General features: G+C 48.2%; 2 protein-coding genes across 2 annotated transcripts; both read left to right on the top strand.

Annotated features, from left to right (window-relative positions):
* The first annotated feature begins 1,522 nt into the window (after positions 1-1,522).
* On the top strand, positions 1,523-21,364 carry LOC307233175 (zinc finger MIZ domain-containing protein 2-like). The gene is made up of 20 exons (XM_080004402.1): positions 1,523-1,916; positions 3,023-3,206; positions 3,591-3,705; positions 3,940-4,148; positions 4,912-5,068; positions 5,222-5,458; positions 5,559-5,703; positions 5,994-6,202; positions 6,282-6,471; positions 6,610-6,751; positions 12,208-12,286; positions 12,940-13,071; positions 14,855-14,960; positions 15,058-15,215; positions 15,885-15,952; positions 16,109-16,177; positions 16,762-17,039; positions 17,701-17,852; positions 18,973-19,167; positions 20,144-21,364. The coding sequence occupies exons 2-20, from the start codon at positions 3,157-3,159 to the stop codon at positions 20,249-20,251; spliced, it is 2,799 nt and encodes a 932-aa protein (XP_079860528.1). The 5' UTR covers positions 1,523-1,916; positions 3,023-3,156; the 3' UTR covers positions 20,252-21,364.
* Positions 21,365-24,973: 3,609 nt separating this feature from the next.
* ppiaa (peptidylprolyl isomerase Aa (cyclophilin A)) lies at positions 24,974-26,925 on the top strand. Its single transcript, XM_080004435.1, has 4 exons — positions 24,974-25,126; positions 25,941-26,060; positions 26,143-26,315; positions 26,639-26,925. The coding sequence occupies exons 1-4, from the start codon at positions 25,058-25,060 to the stop codon at positions 26,769-26,771; spliced, it is 495 nt and encodes a 164-aa protein (XP_079860561.1). The 5' UTR covers positions 24,974-25,057; the 3' UTR covers positions 26,772-26,925.
* Positions 26,926-27,794: the final 869 nt, after the last annotated feature.

Raw genomic sequence — 27,794 nt, 5'->3', positions numbered from 1 at the left:
CCAGATGTGTGACGTGTCAGTTAAAAAAGACCAACAGAATACTTTGGGTCAAAGTTGTTCGTTTTTTCATTAATTTCTGATCCGTATGTGGATCGATTAGGATGAAACTTCAACGACAAAATGTTTGTGACATAATAGTAATAATAATAATAACACAACAGTGTAAATAATAATAATAATAAAAACAATAGTATAATAATAATAATAATAATATCAATTATAATAACAATAATAATAATAAATGATAATAACAATAATAATTATAACAGTAACATAATAACAACAATGATAATAATAATAAACTATAATAAATACAATAACAACTATAATAATAATAAATGATAACAACAACAATAATAATAATAACAATAATAATAATAGTAGTTACAACAATAATGACAATAGTAATAATAATAATAATAATAATAGTAACAACAATAGCTATCATAACAACTATAATAATAACAATAATAATGATAACAATAATAACAATAATAATAACAATAACGATAATAAATAATAATAACAATAATAACAATTATAACAATTATAATACGACTACTACTACTAGTAATAATAAAGATAGTGATAATAATATTAATAACAACAACTTCCTCTTTGTACTGCTCCCGTTGGCCACAGCAGATCATCTGCCTCCAACACCTTGTGTTCTGCATCTTCCTCCCTGACACCACCCGCCTGCATGTCCCCCCTCAGCACCTCCATCAAGCTTCTCTTTGGCTTCCTCTTTTCCTCTTGCCTGGCAGCTCCACCCTCAGCCTCCTCCTCCCAATGTAACTCTCATCTCTCCTCCACACGTGTCCAAACCATCTCAATCTGGCCTCTTTTCCACCAAACTGTCCAACCTGAGCTGTCCCTCTACTGTCTACTGTCCTCATTCTTAATCCTGTCCATCCTTGTCCCTCCCAATGAAAAACCTCCACATCCTCAACTCTGCCACCTCCACTTCATCCACCTGCCTTTTAGTCGGTGCCACCGCCTCTAAACCGTACAACATGGCTGCTCTCACTACCGTCCTGTACACCTTCCCCTTCACTCTGGCTGGAACCCTTCTGTCACACATCACTCTGGACACTCTTCTCCACCCGCTCCACCCTGCCTGTACTCTCTTCTCCACCTCCACTCGTTGCATTCTCAGCTTTTCTCCACCCTCCCTCCCATTCAGGCACATGTATTGTGTCTTACTCCTGCTGAGTTTCATTGCTCTTCTCTCTCATGCTGCCTCCACTTCTCCACAATAATAATAATAATTACAATAATATAGTAATAATAACAGCAATTATAATAACAATAATAAGAATACATTATAATAACAATAACAACAACAATAATAATAATAATTATAATAATAATAATAATAGTAATAATTAATCATATATAGTAATAATTAAAGTAATATCGTATGATCAGTACACCTCCCCTCCCTCCAGGGGGCGGAGTCCCGTCCTGGATCACTTCCTGCCGGGTTTCGCTGCAGCTCGCTGGGATTTTTTAGCACCGTTTCTCGGTCGGGATGCGGAGGTGAGACGGGTCCAGCAGACCCATCACACCGGGTCCAGCAGACCCATCACACCGGTCCACAAGACCCATTAGACCGGGTTCATCAGCCCGGATCAGCGGGTCCTGGAGGACCTGGACTAGCAGGATCTGGGTGGTGCTGATACCCGACGCAGCAGTAGACTAGAGGCTCTCTGGTCGGGGTGAAGACAGACCTCGATCGGATCTGGTTCCTGGTCCCGGTCCCTGTCCCTGGTCCCTGGTCCCTGGTCCCTGGTCCCTGGTCCCTGGTCCCTGGTTCTGGATGCAGCGGCCCAGGGCCTGGACCGTCAGGAAGTAGCCGAGCTCCGTGGAGGTGGGTCGGCATCGGGGAAGGATCAGACCCGGTGCGGCTCCAGGTTCGTGCTGTTTTCGGTTAATTTCTCTGGATTTGTTCGGTTTTTGGTGTTCGAAGCTAACATGCTAATAGCCGGTAGCATTCCATTGTCACAGCCTGTTAGCCCGCTAGCCTCCTAGCCTGTTAGCCCGCTAGCCTCCTAGCCTGTTAGCCCGCTAGCCTCCTAGCCTGTTAGCCCGCTAGCCTCCTAGCCTGTTAGCCCGCTAGCCTCCTAGTCGCGGCTCGGACCTGGATTCCCTCCCCGTCGCTCCCACGCGGTGTCGAGCTCAGTAAAAACACATTTAAAGTCCGTGGGAACGCGGAGTGTCGTGGAACCGGTGGGCCCATTAGCATGTAGCATGTTAGCATGTCTGCGGAGAGCACACTGAGGAATTCAAAATGTCCTCCTCCACTACCTCAACCTCAAGCCTCCACCACCTCAACCCTCCACGACCTCAATACTCCTCCACCACCTCAACCCTCCACGACCTTAATACTCCTCCACCACCTCAACCCTCCACGACCTTAATACTCCTCCACCACCTCAACCTCCACTACATCAACCTCATTCTCATGGCAGTAAATATGAACATTGTCTTGGACATCACAGAACATGAATTATAGCACAATAAATACATCCATCAGATCGAGACGACTCTGTTTTCATATATTTAGTTTGTGTGGGATGAGGTAGTGGAGCATTGAGGTTATGTAATAATAGTATAAAGACGTGTCATAATAGTATTTAGGTGTATAATAATAGTGTTAGGATGGGTCATAATAGTATTTAATGGGTCATAATAGTATTGAGATGGGTCATAGTATTAACATGTATAACAATACTATTAGATGGGTCATAATAGTATTTAGATGTCACAGTATTAAAATGTATAATAATAACATTTAGATCTATCATAATAGTATGTTCAGTGTGGCAGGATGAACGGTGTTGAGGATCAATACTCTTAATGCAATAAAATGGTATTGTATCTGAATCTAAATACTAATGGAAATCATCATAAAGATTCCAACCATTCCCTCCTAAATTAAATACCATAAAAATACACACATATATATGTGTGTGTGTGTGTGTAAAATCTTAAACAGTCATTCACTGTCTGTCTCCAGGTGGGGGGTGTGTGTGTGTGTGTGTGTGTGTGTGTGTGTGTGTGTGTGTGTGTGTGTGTGTGTGTGTGTGTGTGTGTGTGTGTGTGTGTGTGTGTGTGAGAGAGAAGAGCCTGGGCTGCCCCCCCATCCTGACTATGAACCCAATGAATCCCATGAAGACTGGACTGGTCAACAACCCCCACAGGTACACACACATGTACACACACACACGCATGTACACACACACGTACAAACACACACACGTACACACACGCATGCACATACATATACACAGACACATGTACACACAGACCGTTTGGTGTCCCTCTAAACACAGTTTGTCGTTTTCTGTTGAAAATAAATAAAAAGCTTTTTATCTGAAGATTTTGCATCTATCTGTCTATCTATCTATTGTACAGATTACGTACATCTGTTGTTTTGCTTTCAGTCTTGTGGATTATTGGGGCGCACAGAGGTATGTGTATTAACGTGTGTGTGTGTGTGTGTGTGTGTGTGTGTGTGTGTGTGTGTGTGTGTGTGTGTGTGTGTGTGTGTGTGTGTGTGTGTGTGTGTGTGTGTGTGTGTGTAGTGACGGCTCTTACCCCTACGACCCGCCCACCTGGCAGCAGCAGTCCAATCAGCCGACAGGATCGCTCTCCGTGGTCACCACTGTGTGGGGCGTGACCAACCCGTCCGCCAGCCAGGTATGAAAGGGGCAGGGCCTCCTCCCATTGTCACCTTGTGTTGAGTTGAACGTTCTGTCTGGTTGTTGTGAATAAGTGGATTCATATAAAATAAAACACAAGACCTCGCTGTTCAGGGAGCACAGAGTTATGTTGAAAATCCTGGTAAAGTTATTTTCAGTAGTATATGAAATTTAGTTTGTTCATCGTTTTAATGCTAACCCTAAAGTTTAAGCTCTCTTCTCTCCCCTACAGGGTCTGGGTGGAGGCGTGATGGGTCCAGGGTCGAATCCGGCGGGGGGTCCCATGCTCCAGGGGCCCGGAGGTCCGGGCATGGCTGCGGGTCCTGGGGGCTACATGGGCCAGCAGGGCTATCCCGAGCCCAACAAGGGCTACATGGGCCAGGGCATGTACGGCCGGCCGAGCGGGGGCTATGCTGGAGGAGGCCCGGGCTACGGGGGCAGGTACGCTCAATACACACGTCAGTCTTTTCTTGTGTTGGGTGTCGTTACACTGTGTTGGGGTGTAGTTTCACGGAGCCGGGTGTGGTTTCACTGCCCTGGGGTATAGTTTCACTGTGTTGGTGTGTAGTTTCACAGCGTTTCCTGTGTTGGGGTGTAGTTTCATTGTGTTGGCCATATTTTCACTGTGTTTGAGGTGTAGTTTCACTGTGTTTTCCTGTGTTGGGGTATAGTTTCACTGGGATTTCCTGTGTTGGGGTGTAGTTTTACTGTTTGGGTGTAGTTTTACTGTGTTGGGGTGTAGTTTCACTTTGAGGTATAGTTTTATTGTGTGTTTCTGTGTTGGGTGTAGTTTCACTGTTGGGGTATAGTTTCACTGTGTTTTCCTGTGTTGGGGTGTAGTTTCACTTTGAGGTATAGTTTTATTGTGTGTTTCTGTGTTCGGTGTAGTTTCACTGTTGGGGTATAGTTTCACTGTGTTTTCCTGTGTTGGGGTGTAGTTTCACTGTGTTGGGTTATAGTTTCACTGTTTTCCTGTGTCGGAGTGTAGTTTCACTGTGGCGGGGTGTAGTTTCATTGTGTTGGGGTGTAGTTTCACTGTGTTGGGGTGTAGTTTCACTGTGTTGGGGTGTAATTTCACTGTGTTGTGGTGTAGTTTCACGTGTTTTCCGGTGTTGGGGTGTAGTTTCACTGTGTTTGGGTATAGTTTACTGTCTTTTTCTGTGTTGGGTATAGCTTCACTGTGTTTTCCTGTGTTGGGGTGTAGTTTCCCTCCGCCCAGCGGAGGAGGGTCTAGAGGGTCGGACTTCACGCAGGCTGCCGCCGCCGCTGTAGCTGCTGCTGCTGCTACGGCAACCGCCACTGCCACGGCAACGGTGGCCGCCATCCAGGAGAAGCACAACCAGGAAATGAACTACGGACAGGTGAGAACCAGAGAGAGGCCACTGCCTGAGCACAGGAGATTTATAGTGTGAATTCCTATGTAACAAGCAGAGGGTGTAGCTTGACTCTCTCTCTCTCTCTCTCTCTCTCTCTCTCTCTCTGTCTCTGTCTGTGTTTCCGTGTGTCTGTCCCAGATGGGTGGAGCTGGTTACAACAGCCAGTTCATGGCCCATGCTGGGCCCCGGGGCCCCCCTGGCATGGCCCCAGGCGGCATGGGGCACGGCCCTGCCAGAGCCCCACCTTCCATGGGCCCCATGTATGGGTCTGGAGGAGGCCCCCAGAGGATGGCCCAGCACCCTAACTACGGCCCGGGGCCTCAGCAGGGCCCGCTGAGGCCCCCACAGGGCCTGAAGCGGCCCTACAGCTCCGAGGTAGGCTCTCTGTGGTGTTACCTCAGCAGCCTTCTCTTCCTACCTCCTCCATCTAATCATCTGTTTGACCTTTGCCCTTCTGTCGCTCTCTCTCTCTCAGTCTTTCCCAGGTATGGGCCAGCAGTATGGGGTCTCTGTGGGCTCTAGTGTGAATGTGATGTCGGGTCCAGGAGGTCCAATCCCTGGTTCTGGGTCTGCCAACCAGGCCGGACCATACCCGGGCCAGAACCTACAGTACCACCCAGGTGAGGAGACGTTCTGCTCACAAAGGGCTTTTACAGCGTGCTCAATATTTCAAGTGTAAACCTGAAACTGCAAAACACTTTTAATGAAAAGGCTCAAAATAATAGGGGCACAATGCTGGAAGAAAAAGGTTCTAACCAAGCAGATGTTTTGGTGCAGGGCCTGGTGATACACTTTTACATGATGTCATGGCAACGCTTCCCCGGCAGCAGCTGGATTTCAGTTGAATGCTGAGGCGTCGCCCATGGCAGTCTGTCCTGAAACATGTCTCGTCTGCTGTCTCACGCTATAGGCCCGGGCGGTGCAGGCCATGCCCCCCAGCGCTCTGGCCCCTCTCCTTCCTACCAGAGCCACAAGATGGCCGTGCCCCAGTTCCCCCCCTCTGGACCCCCCAGCGGCCAGTACTACAAGGACCAGTTTAACGGACAGGGAGGCTCATTAAACCCTCTGACAGCAGGGGGCGCCGCTGGCTCGTACAACTCCTTCAACCAGCAGACCGGGGTACCTGTCTCTCTGAGTACTGTACGTATTATCTCGGTATGGATTGTCTTATCGCTCTCTCTCTCTTCCCCTCTCTCAGCAGGGGCGAGGGTTGCCAGGTTACCCCAGTTCCCCCCTCCCAGGTAACCCAACCCCCCCGATCACCCCAGTGACCTCCATGGCCCCGCCCTACATGTCGCCTAGCAACAGTGACATCAAGCCGACGCCCTCTTCCTTCCTGCCGGATGTCAAACCCAGCATGAGCAACCTGGCCCCGCCCCCTCCCTCCGGTATACATACACACACACACACACACGTAAAATATACAGTTTTAATGTCTGTTATTATTGGAACTGTTCCATGTCTTTGCATTCCTACCTAGGGAGTGTCCTTACTACCTAGTCGTAACGCCACTTCCTGTTTGCCAGGTAACCCTAGCGATGACCTCCGTCTGACCTTCCCAGTGCGTGACGGCGTCGTCCTGGAGCCATTCAGACTGGAGCACAACCTGGCAGTCAGCAACCATGTCTTCCAGCTGCGAGACTCAGTATACAAGACCCTGATGATCAGGTACACACACACCCTAATACACACACTAACACAGACACACACACCCTAATACACACACTAACACAGACACACACACCCTAATACACACACTAACACAGACACACACACCCTAATACACACACTAACACAGACACACACACCCTAATACACACCCTAACACAGACACACACACCCTAATACACACACTAACACAGACACACACCCTAATACACACACTAACACAGACACACACACCCTAATACACACACTAACACAGACACACACACCCTAATACACACACTAACACAGACACACACACCCTAATACACACACTAACACAGACACACACACCCTAATACACACACTAACACAGACACACACCCTAATACACACACTAACACAGACACACACACCCTAATACACACACTAACACAGACACACACACCCTAATACACACACTAACACAGACACACACACCCTAATACACACACTAACACAGACACACACACCCTAATACACACACTAACACAGACACACACACCCTAATACACACACTAACACAGACACACACACCCTAATACACACACTAACACAGACACACACACCCTAATACACACACTAACACAGACACACACACACCCTAATACACACACTAACACAGACACACACCCTAATACACACACTAACACAGACACACACACCCTAATACACACCCTAACACAGACACACACCCTAATACACACACTAACACAGACACACACACCCTAATACACACACTAACACAGACACACACACCCTAATACACACACTAACACAGACACACACACCCTAATACACACACTAACACAGACACACACACCCTAATACACACACTAACACAGACACACACACCCTAATACACACACTAACACAGACACACACACCCTAATACACACACTAACACAGACACACACACCCTAATACACACACTAACACAGACACACACCCTAATACACACACTAACACAGACACACACACCCTAATACACACACTAACACAGACACACACACCCTAATACACACACTAACACAGACACACACACCCTAATACACACACTAACACAGACACACACACCCTAATACACACACTAACACAGACACACACACCCTAATACACACACTAACACAGACACACACACCCTAATACACACACTAACACAGACACACACACCCTAATACACACCCTAACACAGACACACACACCCTAATACACACCCTAACACAGACACACACACCCTAATACACACACTAACACGGACACACACACCCTAATACACACACTAACACGGACACACACACCCTAATACACACACTAACACAGACACACACACCCTAATACACACACTAACACAGACACACACACCCTAATACACACACTAGCACAGACACACACACACCCTAATACACACACTAACACAGACACACACACACACCCTAATACACACACTAACACAGACACACACACCCTAATACACACCCTAACACACTCACACACCCTAATACACACACTAACACAGACACACACACCCTAATACACACACTAACACAGACACACACCCTAATACACACACTAACACAGACACACACACCCTAATACACACACTAACACAGACACACACACCCTAATACACACACTAACACAGACACACACACCCTAATACACACACTAACACAGACACACACACCCTAATACACACACTAACACAGACACACACACCCTAATACACACACTTACACAGACACACACACCCTATTACACACTCTAACACAGACACACACCCTAATACACACACTAACACAGACACACACACCCTAATACACACACTAACACAGACACACACACCCTAATACACACACTAACACAGACACACACACCCTAATACACACACTAACACAAACATACACACACTAACACAGACATACACACACTAACACAGACACACACACCCTAATACACACACTAACACAGACACACACACCCTAATACACACACTAACACAGACACACACACCCTAATACACACACTAACACAGACACACACACCCTAATACACACCCTAACACAGACACACACACCCTAATACACACACTAACACAGACACACACACCCTAATACACACACTAACACAGACACACACACCCTAATACACACACTAACACAGACACACACACCCTAATACACACACTAACACAGACACACACACACACTAACACAGACACACACACCCTAATACACACACTAACACAGACACACACACCCTAATACACACACTAACACAGACACACACACCCTAATACACACACTAACACAGACACACACACCCTAATACACACACTAACACAGACACACACACCCTAATACACACCCTAACACAGACACACACACCCTAATACACACACTAACACAGACACACACCCTAATACACACACTAACACAGACACACACACCCTAATACACACACTAACACAGACACACACACCCTAATACACACACTAACACAGACACACACACACACACTAACACAGACACACACACCCTAATACACACACTAACACAGACACACACACCCTAATACACACCCTAACACAGACACACACCCTAATACACACACTAACACAGACACACACACCCAAATACACACCCTAACACAGACACACACCCTAATACACACACTAACACAGACACACACACCCTAATACACACCCTAACACAGACACACACCCTAATACACACACTAACACAGACACACACACCCTAATACACACACTAACACAGACACACACACCCTAATACATTTACATTTACATTTAGTCATTTATCAGACGCTTTTATCCAAAGCGACTTACAAGGGAGAATAACATTCAGCTACATTGCGACAGAGATTAGTGTAACAACAACATTGGTGTAACAATAAATACTGCAAGGTGGTGCAAAGTAATTGTAGGTTAGGACAGGAGGTACTCACTGAAGAGCTGGGTCTTCAGGTGCTTCTTAAAGACAGAGAGGGAGGTCCCTGCTCTGGTCATTTTTGGCAGCTCGTTCCACCAACGTGGAACTACAAATGAGAATAGCCTGGATTGCCGTGGTTGTATGGCCGGCAGAGCCAGGCGACGCTCATTTGACGAGCGCAGCATCCGGGGGGCAACATGTGCTCTTACAAGAGCATTTAAGTAGGTGGGAGCATTCCCAGCAATCACTCTGTAGGCCAGCATCAGAGACTTGAACTTGATGCGAGCGGCTACAGGTAACCAAGCGGCTACAGGTAACCAAGCGGCTACAGGTAACCAGTGGAGCTCGATGAGCAGCGGAGTGACATGTGCCCTCTTTGGCTGGTTGAACACCAGTCGCGCCGCCGCATTCTGTATCATTCTAATACACACACTAACACAGACACACACCCTAATACACACACTAACACAGACACACACACCCTAATACACACACTAACACAGACACACACACCCTAATACACACACTAACACAGACACACACACCCTAATACACACACTAACACAGACACACACACCCTAATACACACACTAACACAGACACACACACACACTAACACAGACACACACACCCTAATACACACACTAACACAGACACACACACCCTAATACACACACTAACACAGACACACACACCCTAATACACACACTAACACAGACACACACACCCTAATACACACACTAACACAGACACACACACCCTAATACACACTCTAACACAGACACACACACCCTAATACACACCCTAACACAGACACACACACCCTAATACACACCCTAACACAGACACACACACCCTAATACACACCCTAACACAGACACACACACCCTAATACACACCCTAACACAGACACACACACACACACTAACACAGACACTAACACAGACACACACACTAACACAGACACTAACACAGACACACACACACCCTAATACACACACTAACACAGACACACACACCCTAATACACACACTAACACAGACACACACACCCTAATACACACACTAACACAGACACACACACCCTAATACACACACTAACACAGACACACACACCCTAATACACACACTAACACAGACACACACACCCTAATACACACACTAACACAGACACACACACCCTAATACACACACTAACACAGACACACACACTAACACACACACACATCCTAATACACACACTAACACAGACACACACATCCTAATACACACACTAACACATACACACACACCCTAATACACACACTAACACAGACACACACACCCTAATACACACTCTAACACAGACACACACACCCTAATACACACCCTAACACAGACACACACACCCTAATACACACCCTAACACAGACACACACACCCTAATACACACCCTAACACAGACACACACACCCTAATACACACCCTAACACAGACACACACACCCTAATACACACCCTAACACAGACACACACACTAACACAGACACTAACACAGACACACACACTAACACAGACACTAACACAGACACACACACAGACACACACACACCCTAATACACACACTAACACAGACACACACACCCTAATACACACACTAACACAGACACACACACCCTAATACACACACTAACACAGACACACACACCCTAATACACACACTAACACAGACACACACACCCTAATACACACACTAACACAGACACACACACCCTAATACACACACTAACACAGACACACACACCCTAATACACACACTAACACAGACACACACACCCTAATACACACACTAACACAGACACACACACCCTAATACACACACTAACACAGACACACACCCTAATACACACACTAACACAGACACACACACTAACACACACACACATCCTAATACACACACTAACACAGACACACACATCCTAATACACACACTAACACATACACACACACACACACTAACACAGACACACACACTAATACACATATTTACACAGACACACCCTAATACACACACTAATACACACACACTAACACACACACTAATACACACACTAACACACACAGAGACACACTTAGACCGTGTGTGTTGCTCTCAGGTGTTTGTGGTTTCCTCTTCACTGGCTTTGGGGGAAATAAAATGACCGTAAATGTTTCACAGTTTGTATTCTTTTTTTAAATTGTTTTTTATGTTCTTTTCACGCCGCTGCTCATCTGCACGGCAGCGGCTGAGGAGGGAATCACCTCCTCCACCTGGTATTCTTCTAGTATTTGAAGGACGTACTGAACATCACCTTTTTTTTGAAGCTTCTCGGTGCTTCCTCTGGCCAAAGAGGGGTGGATGAGTGCTGTAAGACTCCCAACAGGAACCCCATACGTGTGTAGGGTGATGTAGCTGTGTTGGTGTAATTTAGCTTCAAGACCATGTAACAGGTGTGACTCCCTGCCTCCCCCAGACCGGACCTGGAACTGCAGTTCAAGTGTTACCACCATGAAGACCGTCAGATGAACACCAACTGGCCAGCCTCCGTACAGGTACCAGCTGCTCCTCAACGCTTAGCCTCAAAAGTCAAACACTTTGAAATCAAGTTGATTTGGTGGAACACAACGTTGTGACCTGGAGAACCACTAGAACCACCTGGAACCACTAGAAACACCTAGAACCACTAGAAACAAATAGAATCACAAGAAACACCTCGAACCACCTAGAACCACTAGGAACACCTAGAACCACCTAGAACCACTAGGAACACCTAGAACCACTCGGAACACCTAGGAATACCTAGAACCACTAGAAACAAATAGAATCACAAGAAGCACCTCGAACCACCTAGAACCACTAGCAACACCTAGAAACACCTAGAAACAAATAGAACCACCTAGAACTTCACTGAACATCTGGTCCAGGAGGACATGGAGAGCCATGTCCTCCTGATGGACCAGATGTTTGATGTGTCTGGGGCTGGTTGCTCAGGAGGTAGAGCTTGTGGTCTAGTGATCTAAAGATTGCTGGTTGGATCCCAGGCTCCTCCTGCTAGCGTGCTGTAGTGTCCTTGAGCAAGACACTTAACCCCTAATTGCTCCTGATGGCTGCGTCCGTCGGTGATTGAACAATTGTAAGTCGCTTTGGATAAAAGCGTCTGCTAAATGAAATGGAATGTAATGTCTTTAAACTTTTCCTCCCCCAGGTCAGTGTTAACGCCACTCCTCTGAACATTGAACGAGGCGACAACAAGACATCCCATAAACCTCTGTACCTGAAGCAGGTGTGTCAGCCAGGGAGGAACACCATCCAGATCACTGTGACGGCCTGCTGCTGTGTGAGTACACACACACACACACACACACACACACACACACACACACACACACACACACACACTCTATCTATATTACAAAGCCAATTCCAATATGGTTGTGATGTTGTTTAAAAGGTAAATACAATCAGAATACAATGATGTGTGAATCCTTTTCAACCTGGATTCAAGTGAACTCACCACAAAGACAAGATTTCATGTTCAAACTGATCAACTTTATTATTTTTTGCAAATCTTCACATGTTTTGAATGTGGTGCAACACCTTCCAAAAAGCTGGGACAGGGGCCTGTTTACCACTGTGTTATGTCACCTTTCCTTTTAACACCACCCACTCAGCGTTGGGGAGTGAGGACACTGACGGTCGAAGCTTGGTGGTGGAATTCTTTCCCCTTCTTGCTTGATGTTCCACTTCAGCTGCTCCACATGTCTCCTTCTCCTGTTTTGTGCCTCATAATGCACCGCACACTTTCAATGAGAGGCAGGTGTGCACAGCACGCAGGGCAGTGTAGGAGCTACTACTCTGCAGGCAGGGCAGTGTAGGAGCTACTACTCTGCAGGCAGGGCAGTGTAGGAGCTACTACTCTGCAGGCAGGGCAGTGTAGTAGCTTCACTCCTTCACTAGGAACCAGGCTGTAGTAGCACATGCAGAGTGTGGCTTGACATCGTCCTCTGAGATGAGCAGGACGTCCCTGAAAGATGTTGCTTGGATGGAAGCGTATGCTGCTCCAAAACTTCTTTCTACCTCTTTCTACCTCTTTCTACCTGTCACCCTTAATGCTGCAAGGTATCACTACCCCCCCCCCCAGGTGCTGTTGAACTCTGCACTGTAACAACCTGACCTTCCTGACCTTCCTGACCTTCCTGACCTTCCTGACCTTCCTTTTCCTCTTGGGCTGGAGGACACCACCACCTCCATGATTCCCAAAAACCATTTGCAGTGTGGACTGGTCAGACCACAGCACTGTTCCACTTAGCGTCAGTCCATCCCAGACCAGCTGGGCCCAGAGAAGCAGGCAGCCTTTCTGCCTGTTGTTGACACATGGCTTTGTCTTTGCAAGGGGGAGTTTTAACATGTAGACGTAGCGTGGAGCTGTGTGACCTGACGGTGCTTTTACCAAGTGTTTCCTAACCCTCGTGCTAACATCCTTTACTGAGTGATGTCGCTTTTTAATGCAGTGCCGCCTGAGGGGTCGAAGGTCACGGGCATCCCGTGTTGGTTTTGGGCCTTGACGCTTACCTGCAGAGATTTCTCCAGATCCTGAATCTTTTGATGATATTATGGACTGTACGTGATGAGATCCCTACATTACTTGCAATAGTACGTTGAGAAACATTGTTCTTAAGCTGTTTGACTATTTGCTCAGGCAGTAGTTCAACGTGGTGACCCTCGCCCCCATCATTACAGTCAACAACTGAGCCTTGGGGGGAGGCTCCTTCTATATGACACTCACCTGTTTCCAATCCACCTGCTCACCTGTGGAATGCTCCAAACAGGTGTTTTTTGAGCCTTCCTCAACTTTCACAGTATTTCATTGCCCCTGTCCCAGCTTTTTGGAAGGTGTTGCATCACATTCAAAACAAGTGAAGATTTGCAAAAAACAATAAAGTTGATCAGTTTGAACATGAAATCTTGTCTTTGTGGTGAGTTCACTTGAATCCAGGTTGAAAAGGATTCACACATCATTGTATTCTGTTTGTATTTACCTTTCACACGTCACAACTTCATTGGAATTGGCTTTGTAGAACACTACAATATTAACAATCCCCCCCCCCCCCCCCCCCCAGTCTCACCTGTTCGTCCTCCAGCTCGTCCACCGTCCGTCCGTCCGCTCCGTCCTTCAGGGTCTGATGAAAAAGAGGCTTCTCCCTGCCGAGCACTGCGTCACCAAGAGTAATCACACACAGCATCCGTCAGCTCCGTTACTGAGCCACACACTCCTCCGTCACTGCTAATGGATCTCTTCCTTCCCCCCCCCCCCCCCCTGCAGTAAAGAGGAACTTCAGCAGTGGGACCATCCCTGGAACCCCAGGGCTCAACGGAGAGGACGGTGTGGAGCAGACGGCCATCAGAGTGTCCCTCAAGTGTCCCATCACGTTCCGCCGCATCCAGCTGCCTGCGCGAGGACACGACTGCAGACACATCCAGGTCCAGAGCGTCAAACTGGCCACGCCCCCACCTCACTTTGTCCTAAAATGTGATTCAGAAACAGGAGCTTGAATGATAATTTCTAATGATCATACAAATACTTTGTTATATTATGATTATTCCTACTTGGCAGATGGAGAATGAGCTGAACACAGTAGTTTTCTACTGAGAATCACATGTCAGGTGGGAAGTAGGTGTAAACAGGCAGCAAAAAACATCCTTTATACAGTGTATAGGCAACAGATGGGAGGCAGGCAGTAAGAACGGGGGCAGGAGCTCAGGGGCGGTCGTCCAGTCATCTGAAGGTTGCTGGTGTCTGAGTATGAATAATTGTAAATGGCTTTCGACTAAAGCGTGTGCTAACAATGTAGAGGACCTGCAGCCCGACCGATCACCAATCAGCTGCAGTGATCATCAAACGGGCTCCAATCAATAACGTCCACTGATCAGTCGTTAGGGGACTTTAGAAGGATGCTCCACAGGAGCTGGGCTAACTGATCCCCTCTGCAGCCATGCATGGAGCTAACACGTTAGCATGCAGCTTTCACATAGACACAATGAGGAAAGGACGGAGCGTTTCCCAAAAAACTGGTAAGAGTTTCATTACATTTAGTACTAACGGAGGAACTGTCTGTCTCTCCCTGTCTGCCTCTCCCTGTCTGCCTCTAGTGTTTTGACTTGGAGTCGTACCTGCAGCTAAACTGTGAAAGAGGAACATGGAGATGCCCTGTCTGCAAGTACGTGCATGTGCGCACACGCACACTTACACACACACACACACTTACACACTTAAACTTAAGTGTGTGTGTGTGTGTGTGTGTGTGTGTGTGTGTGTGTGTGTGTGTGTGTGTGTGTGTGTGTGTGTGTGTATGTGTGTGTGTGTGTGTGCGCAGTAAGACCGCTCTGCTGGAGGGCCTGGAGGTGGACCAGTACATGCTGGGAATCCTGATCTACGTCCAGAAGTAAGTTTTCTCAGTTTCTCTCGCCCATCGTCGTGGTAACCGCATCCTGTCATTCACAGCCGGCTGGGATGTCTGTCTGTGGGGTCTGGAGTCTTCTCCTCCACTTGAATTTCATATTTTCTTTAGAAAATTTTTTATTAATATAATTAAAAGCTCTCAATCAGGGATTACACCGTACAAACAACATGGTCTGTTGTGTTTGGATTCCTGTGGTTTCTTGGTGGCACCACCTCGTGGCTGTGTGGTGTGACTACAGTCATTTAGATGTTTCTCCCGTGTCCGTAAAGATTAATACTTTATTATAAATGAAAGGATTGTTTTTTTTCCTTTCAAAGCCATTTTATCGAACCAAACACTGTTGTGAATTGCCTTGGTACACCTGCTGTTGCAGCGTGTACGCTCACAGCACCACCCAGGGAGCAGCGCTGCGTCACTCAACTGAGAAAACTAGATAAATATACTGAATGTAAATTATTCACGAAACAATATGCACTGAGCCATTTTAGAGCAACAGAAGCTCCGCCCCTTGTGTCTGGGGGCAGGTCCACAGAGGACCTGACACTCCCCTCCGCTCACTCCCCCAGTTCGGAGTACGAGGAGATCACCATCGACCCGCTGTGCTCCTGGAAGCCGGTCCCCGTCAAGCCCGACCTGCACATCAAGGAGGACCCGGACGCTCCGGTGCTGAAGCGCTGCCGCACGCTGAGCACCAGCAGCATGGTTCTGCCCAGCGTCATGGAGATGATCGCCTCGCTGGGCCCCGCCCCTAGCCGCTCCAGCTCCTCCCCCATGACCTTCGGCTCCGCCCTGCCAGTGGGGGGCGGAGCCAACAGCAGCAGCACCCCCGACTACGTTGCCGCAGGTCAGAATACAAGTTCAAGAGCTTTTTAGTCACATACATATACATACAGTAATACATGTATACAGTGAAATGTCATGAGACCCGGTGATTACGCACAATAAGCTCTAAAAATACTAAAGATTATTAAAATGCTAAAATGTGCGTAATCCACACGAGGTGCTTGTGCAGGCAGCCGCAGGGGGCGGTGCCACAATCACGCTCTGGTTCTTTAATTATATCATAGAATGAATTGTCTGTGTTGTATTAAATATACATTTAAATACTCCTAAACTTACCTTAACTTGCCTCCAGTACCTAGCTCACAACAGCAAGTTGTAATAATACAACAGGAAGTGTGTAGACGGTGTCATAGTACAACAGGGAGTGTGTAGACGGTGTCATAATACAACAGGGAGTGTGTAGACGGTGTCATAATACAACAGGGAGTGTGTAGACGGTGTCATAGTACAACAGGGAGTGTGTAGACGGTGTCATAGTACAACAGGGAGTGTGTAGACGGTGTCATAGTACAACAGGGAGTGTGTAGACGGTGTCATAATACAACAGGGAGTGTGTAGACGGTGTCATAGTACAACAGGGAGTGTGTAGACGGTGTCATAGTACAACAGGGAGTGTGTAGACGGTGTATATATCATTGATGTAGTATCTTCTTCCCCTGCAGGGGCGTCCTTCCAGTCGGGGGGTTTCCCAGAATTCAGTGCAGTGGGCGGAGACTTCTCCTCCCCCGGCCCCCCCCCTCTGTCCTACCAGGCAGAGCTCCCCAGCAGCCTCCTCACCCCCGACAAGCCTCCCCCTCACCCCATGGCAGCACAGGTACCAGCACCAGTACTACTGCAGTACAGCTCTGGTACTATTCTACTACTAGTCTAGTACAACAGCTAGCAGACAGTCTATACAATATTGACATTTTAAAGAATTAAAAAATAGAGATTTTACAACCTCCACCTCTCCTTTCCTCCACCCATTCTCTTCTTCCACTTCTCTCCTCCACCTCTTCTCTTCTTCCACCTCTTCTCTCCTCCACCTCTCTTGATCACCTAATCTTCCACCTCTCCTCTCCTCCACCCATTCTCTTCTTCCACCTCTTCTCTCCTCCACCTCTCTTCCTCTCCTCTCCTCCACTTCCTCTCTCCTCCACCTCTTCTCTTCTTCCACCTCTTCTCTCCTCCACCTCTCTTCCTCTCCTCTCCTCCACTTCCTCTCTCCTCCACCTCTCTTCATCTTCTCTCGTCCACTTCTTCTCTCCTCCACCCCTCTTTCTCTCCTCTCCTCCACTTCTCCTCTCCTCCACCTCTTCTCCACCTTTTCTCTCCTCCACCTCTCTTACTCTCCTCCACCTCTTCCTCTCCTCTCCTCCACTTCTTCTCTCCTCCACCTCTTTCTCTCTTCTCCTCCACTTCTTCTCTCCTCCACCTCTCTCCCTCTCCTCTCCTCCACTTCCTCTCTCCTCCACCTCTCTTCATCTTCTCTCCTCCACCTCTTCTCTCCTCCTCTCTTCATCACCTCTCTTCCTCTCCTCCACTTCTTCTCTCCTCCACCTCTTTCTCTCCTCTCCTCCACTTCTTCTCTCCTCCACCTCTCTCCCTCTCCTCTCCTCCACTTCCTCTCTCCTCCACCTCTCTTCATCTTCTCTCCTCCACCTCTTCTCTCCTCCTCTCTTCCACCTCTCTTCATCACCTCTCTTCCTCTCCTCCACTTCTTCTCTCCTCCACCTCTTTCTCTCCTCTCCTCCACTTCTTCTCTCCTCCACCTCTCTCCCTCTCCTCTCCTCCACTTCCTCTCTCCTCCACCTCTCTTCATCTTCTCTCCTCCACCTCTTCTCTCCTCCTCTCTTCCACCTCTCTTCATCACCTCTCTTCTTCTCCTCCACTTCTTCTCTCCGTCACCTCTCTTCCTCTCCTCTCCTCCACCTCGCTTCCTCTCCACCTCCCAGATGTCTCTGCCAGGCCGGTTGGACTCCACTTCCCATGGTGCCCCTGGCTCCCAGTCACATGGTCTCCATGGCAACGCCCAGTTGGGGAGCGGCAACCAGGCGATGCAGCGTAGCAACCAGAGTGCCCGTCTCCACGGCGACGGCTTCGGGCTGGGGGGCCCGGGGGGGCCCGACGGTCCGGAAGCTTCTCTGGACGTGAGTGGACGAGGATTTAAAAGCTGCTTCCTGCTTCATCCTGACCCCAAACATTACACAGATGAAGGCTGAACTCAGCAGCTTAATATGGGATGTACAGTGTTCTCTAATGCCGTGGACGCTCTAGAACAGTGGTCCTCAACGTGGGGCCCCCAGGGGTCCTTCCAGGGGGTCCCCACCACCAACTGTTATCTAACTGTAAAGAAAGCTGTCTGTCACGACAGATGTAATAAATATTGGTGCTTCGGGTGTAATATTAGGTGGTGCTTCAGGGCTCTGCCACGCAGTGAGGCCTCAATATGTCCTCAGTTCATCCAAAAGCTCCACTTTGGGTGTTGCCCGTGGGACTGTATTTCGCCGCCATTTTGGCCAGTGCAGCACGTCCGGTCAGGGGGGTGTAGACGGTGCCATAATACAACAGGAAGTGTGTAGACGGTGTCATAATAGAACAGGAAGTGTGTAGACGGTGTCATAATAGAACAGGAAGTGTGTAGACGGTGTCATAATAGAACAGGAAGTGTGTAGACGGTGCCATAACACAACAGGAAGTGTGTAGACGGTGCCATAACACAACAGGAAGTGTGTAGACGGTGGCATAATACAACAGGAAGTGTGTAGACGGTGGCATAATACAACAGGAAGTGTGTAGACGGTGTGTGTATCGTTGATGTAGTATCAGAAGGGCGTGTCTGCACGACTTGGATGTAAATGAGACGAGATCTGGTCCCGGTGGTTGGTGCGCATCACGTCAAGGAAGTGATGAGGAAAATAATAATCTAATAATAATAAATGATAATTTTATAATAAATAGTGACAATAATCATTTGATAATAATTAATAATGTAAGGAATAATCCAATAATAATGGAAATAATTTAATGATAATAAATAATAATTTCATAATAAATAATCATTTAATAATAATGATAATAGTCACAACAACAACAACAATGATAATTGACCTGTCTGTCTTCCAGCTGCTGCCAGACCTGACCAACCCAGATGAGTTGTTGTCGTACCTCGGACCCCCGGACCACCCCAACAACAGCAACGACGACCTGCTGTCGCTGTTCGAGAACAGCTAGACACACACACACACACACACACACACACACACACACACACACACACACACACACACACACACACACACACACACACACACACACACACACACACAGAAAGTGCGCCCTGTGGGTGTTGGGGGCGGGACTTCCTGTCGGACATGAACTTGCTCAGAGCCAACATGGCCGCCCCCGTCCAGCACCAAGTGGGGAATCAACAAGAAGAAAATAAATATTTGAATATTCTCATTTTTAACGTCTGACGATGAACTTGATGGAAACTTTTATTGTTTTTTTTTATATCGGAAAAATGTATGGACCTTTCATCATCGGTTGGGCGCTGTTGGTAAAGCTGCGGCCCTGGAACCCAAGAGAGGACAGCGGTTTGTTCCTGTCAGGCGTCGGCTCATGTTGAGGTTCGATTGTGTAACGTTGGCCCGCTAGTCTATCATAATCTGATCAATACAAACCAGGAAGATCCATCATGTAAAAACTAGTCCAGTGTTGATTCTAGTTCTAGACCTTTTTGTCTGATGTTCCAGAACCTTCAGGTCTCTCAGTCCTCCATCTTACTACTAACAGGAAGTAGTCCTCCATCTTAACAGGAAGTAGTTGCTGTCCAGAGAGACGGATGGACGGCGAGAAGATGCTCAAACTAAAGATGATTCCGTGTTTTAATATTTTGACGAGTCACAGTCACATTGCTCCTCTCCAAAGGATGTGAAAGGGTTAAGCAGCGTCACCTCGGGTGGATCCAAGATGGCCGCTCAGCTCTTCAACTCAATCCAGTTTCAGGTCGTCAAGCGGGTTTATTATTGGTATTTACTAAATGGTAATAGTTTTCTACACACAGTCCATGGTCAAGCAGGAGATGGTTCATAGGACCGACGCCCACTGTGGACCCGTCCTGCTGTGGGACCCTGCAGACTGGACCACCAGGACCACCAGGACCACCAGGACCACCTGCTTTGTGCGCGTCCCCTGTGTCGGACCGGCGTGGGAACCAGCGACGTCTCTTCTTCATGTTCGTTGTAAACTGTCGTGTGTCGGTGATTTCCACATGATCCTCATCGCTCTGTGCTTCAGTAATGATGTTAATATTAATAACCTTTTAATTTAATAAACAAGCTGGAAAGACAGACGGACCCCGCCCCGGCTGCTGCTTTCTGACTCGTGTAGCGTTCTGTGGTGTGTTGACTGCATTACCCACAATGCACCTGTCTCTGGTCTGGTGAACGCTCTCGCGCCTTTTGTCCACAAGGAGGACACGCCGGTTCTGCATGCTACCTGTGTTAGCTCAGTGCATGGCTGCAGAGGGGATCAGCTAGCCTAGCTCCTGTGAAAGGAGGGAAACACACCTGCCGACATCCGGAGATATTTGAAGATGCATCTTGTGTCTCTATGATAAAATAACATGTTGCTCAAAGGCACTTTGACAGAGTCTGAACGCTGCCCTTTCCACTCAGTCGCTGAAGAGCTCCAGAAGTCCCCCCCACCGATACTTAGTACCCAGTATGCAATACCTAGTACCCAGTATGCAGAACCCAGTATGCAATACCTAGTACCCAGTACCGATACTTAGTACCCAATACCTAGTACCCAGTACGCAGTAAACAGTACCCAATACCTAGTAACCAGCACCCAATACCTAGTATGCAGTACCCAGTACCGATACGTAGTACCCAGTACCCAATATCTAGTACCCAGTACGCAGTAAACAGTACCCAATACCTAGTAACCAGCACCCAATACCTAGTATGCAGTACCCAGTACCGATACTTAGTACCCAGTACCCAATACCTAGTAACCAGCACCCAATACCTAGTATGCAGTACCCAGTACCTAGTACCCAGTACCCAATAACTAGTACACAGTACCCATTAACCAGTACCCAGCACGCAGTACTCTCAGTACTCCTAGTATTCCCAGTACTCCCAATACTCTCAGTACTCCCAGTACTCCCAGTATTCCCAGTACTCTCAGTACTCCTAGTATTCCAAGTACTCTCAGTGCTCCTAGTACTCAGTACTCTCAGTACTCCTAGTACTCTCAGTACTCCTAGTACTCTCAGTACTCCAGTACTCCTAGTACTCTCAGTACTCTCAGTACTAGTATTCCCAGTCCTCTCAGTACTCCCAGTACTCTCAGTACTCCTAGTACTCAGTACTCTCAGTACTCAGTACTCTCAGTACTCCTAGTACTCTCAGTACTCTCAGTACTCCTAGTACTCCTAGTACTCTCAGTACTCTCAGTACTCCTAGTACTCTCAGTACTCCAGTACTCCTAGTACTCTCAGTACTCTCAGTACTCCTAGTATTCCCAGTCCTCTCAGTACTCCTAGTATTCCAAGTCCTCTCAGTACTCCAAGTCCTCTCAGTACTCCTAGTACTCTCAGTACTCCTAGTACTCAGTACTCTCAGTACTCAGTACTCTCAGTACTCCTAGTACTCTCAGTACTCTCAGTACTCCTAGTACTCTCAGTACTCCTAGTACTCCTAGTACTCTCAGTACTCCTAGTACTCCTAGTACTCCTAGTACTCTCAGTACTCCTAGTACTCCCCGTACTCTCCGTACTCCTAGTACTCCTAGTACTCTCAGTACTCCTAGTACTCTCAGTACTCTCAGTACTCCTAGTACTCCCAGTACTCTCAGTACTCCTAGTACTCCTAGTACTCTCCGTACTCCTAGTACTCTCCGTACTCTCAGTACTCCTAGTACTCTCAGTACTCTCAGTACTCCTAGTACTCTCAGTACTCTCAGTACTCCTAGTACTCTCAGTACTCCTAGTACTCCCCGTACTCTCCGTACTCCTATTACTCCCCGTACTCTCCGTACTCCTAGTACTCCTAGTACTCTCCGTACTCCTAGTACTCTCCGTACTCCTAGTACTCTTATTGTTACACCAATGTTGTTATTACACTAATCTCTGTCGCAATGTAGCTTGAATGTTATTCTCCCTTGTAAGTCGCTTTGGATAAAAGCCTCTGATAAATGACTAAATGTAAATGTAAATGTAAATGTACTCTCCGTACTCCTAGTACTCCCAGTACTCTCAGTACTCCTAGTACTCCCAGTACTCTCAGTACTCTCAGTACTCCTAGTACTCCTAGTACTCTCAGTACTCTCAGTACTCTCAGTACTCCTAGTACTCTCAGTACTCCTAGTACTCCTAGTACTCCTAGTACTCTCAGTACTCCTAGTACTCCTAGTATTCTCAGTACTCTCAGTACTCTCAGTACTCCTAGTACTCTCAGTACTCTCAGTACTCCTAGTACTCCTAGTACTCTCAGTACTCTCAGTACTCCTAGTACTCTCAGTACTCTCAGTACTCCTAGTACTCTCAGTACTCCTAGTACTCTCAGTACTCTCAGTACTCTCAGTACTCCTAGTACTCTCAGTACTCTCAGTGCTCCTAGTACTCAGTACTCCCAGTACTCCCAGTACTCCCAGTACTCCTAGTACTCCCAGTACTCCCAGTACTCAGTACTCTCAGTACTCCTAGTACTCCTAGTACTCTCAGTACTCCTAGTACTCTCAGTACTCTCAGTACTCCTAGTACTCTCAGTACTCTCAGTACTCCTAGTACTCCTAGTACTCCTAGTACTCTCAGTGCTCCTAGTACTCAGTACTCTCAGTACTCCCAGTACTCTCAGTACTCCCAGTACTCTCAGTACTCTCAGTACTCCCAGTACTCTCAGTACTCTCAGTACTCCCAGTACTCTCAGTACTCTCAGTACTCTCAGTACTCCTAGTACTCTCAGTACTCCTAGTACTCCTAGTACTCTCAGTACTCTCAGTACTCTCAGTACTCCTAGTACTCCTAGTACTCCTAGTACTCCTAGTACTCTCAGTGCTCCTAGTACTCAGTACTCCCAGTACTCTCAGTACTCCCAGTACTCTCAGTACTCCCAGTACTCTCAGTACTCTCAGTACTCCTAGTACTCTCAGTACTCTCAGTACTCCTAGTACTCCTAGTACTCTCAGTACTCTCAGTACTCTCAGTACTCCTAGTACTCCTAGTACTCTAGTACTCTCAGTACTCTCAGTACTCTCAGTACTCCTAGTACTCTCAGTACTCTCAGTACTCCTAGTACTCCTAGTACTCTCAGTACTCTCAGTACTCTCAGTACTCTCAGTACTCTCAGTACTCCTAGTACTCTCAGTACTCTCAGTACTCTCAGTACTCCTAGTACTCTCAGTACTCTCAGTACTCTCAGTACTCCTAGTACTCCTAGTACTCCCAGTACTCTCAGTACTCCCAGTACTCCCAGTACTCTAGTACTCTCAGTACTCCCAGTACTCTCAGTACTTCCTATTTTCTTCCATTTGAAGTTTACTCTGCGGCACGCGGCAGACCGCGCCCTGGCAGCACGCGCCCAGAGGAAGCTGCAGCTGCCAATCAGTGAGGGGCGCGAGTTTCCTGCGGGGTGTCCTGGGTTTCCATCACAGCGTGCACCGGTGTCACGTGCTTGTACCGGGACAGCTCTCTGAAGTCTGCAGGCCCCGCCCCTCCGGCCTCAGCCAGGCAGCTAAACGACGCTCATCGTAAATTACGTACCTCTACGTACGCTGCGTTCCAATGGATTTCAAACTCGGAAAACTCCGCCTCCCCACGGGAAAAGCCCAAAGGAACGGCCTCGAAGCCGGAATTCCGATTTGTACGCGAACGCAGCCGCCGACGTCGATCACACGACGGGCTGCTCCTATTGGCCGGAGTCATCTCTTAACCCCGCCCACCGCATCTTATATAAAATCAGTCCGCAATTCTCCATCTTTTTCTCCTCCTTGAGGTTCGTTCCGCTGCATCTCTGCTCCAAAGCCGCTGACATGTCCAACCCCCGGGTGTTCTTCGACATCGGCAAGGATGGCACTTCGATAGGGAGGATCGTCATGGAGGTAAGGCCGCACCCCTTGCCGCCCTTCCCGGGTCCGCAGGCTTTTCAACTCCCGCTGCTTTGTTCTCCGTCCAGCGGCTCATTGTCGCTGGAGGCGCCGTTCCGCCGCCGCCGCTGCTCCCGGGGAGGAGCTCCGCGCTCCGGGGGACTTTCCCTGCGCCGCTCGGTCACACGTCTGAGTAATGAACGTCCTGCTGGGCGCGACGCGCCATCTGTTCGCCGCTCGGTGCGTTGCGACTTATTTCCGTTCTCCGGAGCCCGCTGAGCTGCGCCATCTTGTTGCTCCTGCGCCGCAGTCCGCGGCCTGACGCCCACCGCGCGGCGTGCGCGCGCGCCGCGGACTGCGGACATTGAACCGGGCGCCGCGCGGCGCCGCTCTGCGCGCGCGGTGCGATCCGCATGGGAGTGCGCGTGCTCCTGGATGAAGATGATGATGAAGGTGATGATGAAGATGATGGCGGAGGAGGAAGATCCTTCTGGAAAGTTCCATGTGGTCACGTGGTCCGGTGTTGGGGCGCGCGCTGATGCGGTGCGCAGCCGCGTCCATGTTCCGCAGGAGCCTCCGCCATCTTGTTGGAATCCATTTTGTTGAACACACTCGATCTGGAGCCGGAGTTTGATGCAGTTTGTGCTTAAAACATACACTACATACATACATACATGTATAGATAGATGTCTTTTTATATATAGTATACATGTGTATTTGTATCTCTCTCTATATATGGTGGTATTGCTTAATCTGTTCTGCAGTATTCTGACGTGTACTTTGACCTCCCTGCAGTACTGTGTTGTGACGTTGTACTTGTTTCCTGCAGCTCCGCGCTGACGTGGTTCCCAAAACAGCTGAGAACTTCCGGGCCCTGTGCACCGGGGAGAAGGGCTTCGGCTACAAGGGCTGCACCTTCCACCGCATCATCCCGGGCTTCATGTGCCAGGTGCGAGGCCCCGCCCGCCGGGTTCCGCCGGGTCCCCGAGCGCAGGGTGAGCTGACGATGTAACGCTGTGGTTGTGTCGCAGGGCGGAGACTTCACCAACCACAACGGAACCGGAGGGAAGTCCATCTACGGGAACAAGTTCGCCGACGAGAACTTCACCCTGACGCACACGGGCCCCGGGATCCTGTCCATGGCCAACGCCGGCCCCAACACCAACGGGTCGCAGTTCTTCATCTGCACCGGGAGGACGGAGTGGTGAGCCCCACCCGCAACCAGAGTACTGGCAGTACTGCCGGGGGGGGGGGGGGGGGGTACTACACTGTAGTTGGCTTTCTTCCAAAATACTGTTTCCAGTGCTGCTGTATCAGGCTGCATTACCATGGAGCTACTTCCTGTTAGAGCGCTGACAACTTCCTGCTGCTGGAGACACGACTGAAGCCTGGTGCTCCACCCACCCCGAGTTGTTACCTCCAAAATTGGATGTAGCATGTGACCCGTCTGTCTTTCTGACCCGTCTGTCTTTCTGACCCGTCTGTCTTTCTGACCCGTCGGTCTTTCTGACCCGTCTGTGTGCGCAGGCTGGATGGGAAGCACGTGGTGTTTGGTAAGGTGGTGGAGGGCTCCAACGTGGTGACTGCCATGGAGAAGCTGGGGAGTCAGAGCGGGAAGACAGGTGCCAAGGTGGCCATCCTGAGCTGCGGTCAGCTCTGAAGCCCCGGACGTCCTGACCCCGCCCCCACGTCCGTGCAGCGTCGCTGGCCTTGGAAGTTTCTTTTGCATTTTGTTTTTCCCCAAAGAGTCCAATGTATTTTTTTTTGTTACTTCAGAAATGATAAAATAATAAAGGATGAAACGTCGGAATCTCCGCTTCCTGTTCAAAGAGCCGTGTTTCATTTACGTCGCGCTACGAGCGGATCCGGTAGCTGAAGGTTCTGGAAGGGCCACGCCCTGTGCCCGACCTCCGGGTGAAGCGGCGCCCGGGCCGTACACCACCCACCGCCAGTGAACTTAAGCTGAAATCTCTGTTAGAAGCTTCCTGTTGGTTCCGTGTCTTAAACTTGGTTCTGCTCTTCGCCTTGTGATGTCAGTTTGATGTAGAAATAACATGTTGACATCACAGCTTTCACTCATCAACATTAAACTAGTGAGTCCCCCAGTGACATCACAACTCTGCAGGTGTTCACACTGTGGATGGAGATGTGACGTTAGGATGAAGCGGGAGGTTCCCCAGGGGGCGGTGGCTCCATCAGATGATCCGTCATTACTTTGTCAAAACCAAATGAGTTTTGGCTTCTGAAATTCTCGTTTGCTTTTCCCTTGAGAACAAAAATGACGTGAAACTCAAAATAAAAGACCTGAAGGTGTCAGGAAGAACGAAACGCGTTTCCAATGTAAAGCGCCTAGTGGTGACTGGCAACTAAGGTGGTGCCTATTGTTCCTAGGGTGGTGCTTATTGTTCCTAGGGTGGTGCTTATTAGAGATATATTGTCAGTTATCTCAACAGTGGGGGGGAAAAAAGTGCCAAGCAGGGCCTGTATATACTATAAACACTATATGCTATATACAGTACATTTCATCACCATTTATATATACTTTGTATACTATTATATATACACTATGTACACTATATACTTATACACTATATATACTACACTACCTATTTGTCGATTATGCACATTTTAGTATTTATGGTATTTTTTTGTATTTACAGTATTTTTAGTATTTAGAGCTTTG

The sequence above is a fragment of the Zeus faber genome (assembly GCF_960531495.2).
Source record: "Zeus faber genome assembly, chromosome: 7".
NCBI classification, from domain to species: domain Eukaryota; kingdom Metazoa; phylum Chordata; class Actinopteri; order Zeiformes; family Zeidae; genus Zeus; species Zeus faber.
Note: the sequence above shows the minus strand (reverse complement) of the source record. Positions and strands in the feature narration are given on the sequence as shown.

Coding starts and splice junctions, on each gene's coding strand:
- LOC307233175 (XM_080004402.1), top strand. CDS start 3,157: ATGAACCCAATGAATCCCATGAAGACTGGACTGGTCAACAACCCCCAC. Junction 3,207..3,590: donor CTGGTCAACAACCCCCACAG/GTACACACACAT, acceptor GTGTGTGTGTAG/TGACGGCTCTTACCCCTACG. Junction 5,459..5,558: donor AGCGGCCCTACAGCTCCGAG/GTAGGCTCTCTG, acceptor TCTCTCTCTCAG/TCTTTCCCAGGTATGGGCCA.
- ppiaa (XM_080004435.1), top strand. CDS start 25,058: ATGTCCAACCCCCGGGTGTTCTTCGACATCGGCAAGGATGGCACTTCG. Junction 25,127..25,940: donor TAGGGAGGATCGTCATGGAG/GTAAGGCCGCAC, acceptor TGTTTCCTGCAG/CTCCGCGCTGACGTGGTTCC. Junction 26,316..26,638: donor TGCACCGGGAGGACGGAGTG/GTGAGCCCCACC, acceptor CTGTGTGCGCAG/GCTGGATGGGAAGCACGTGG.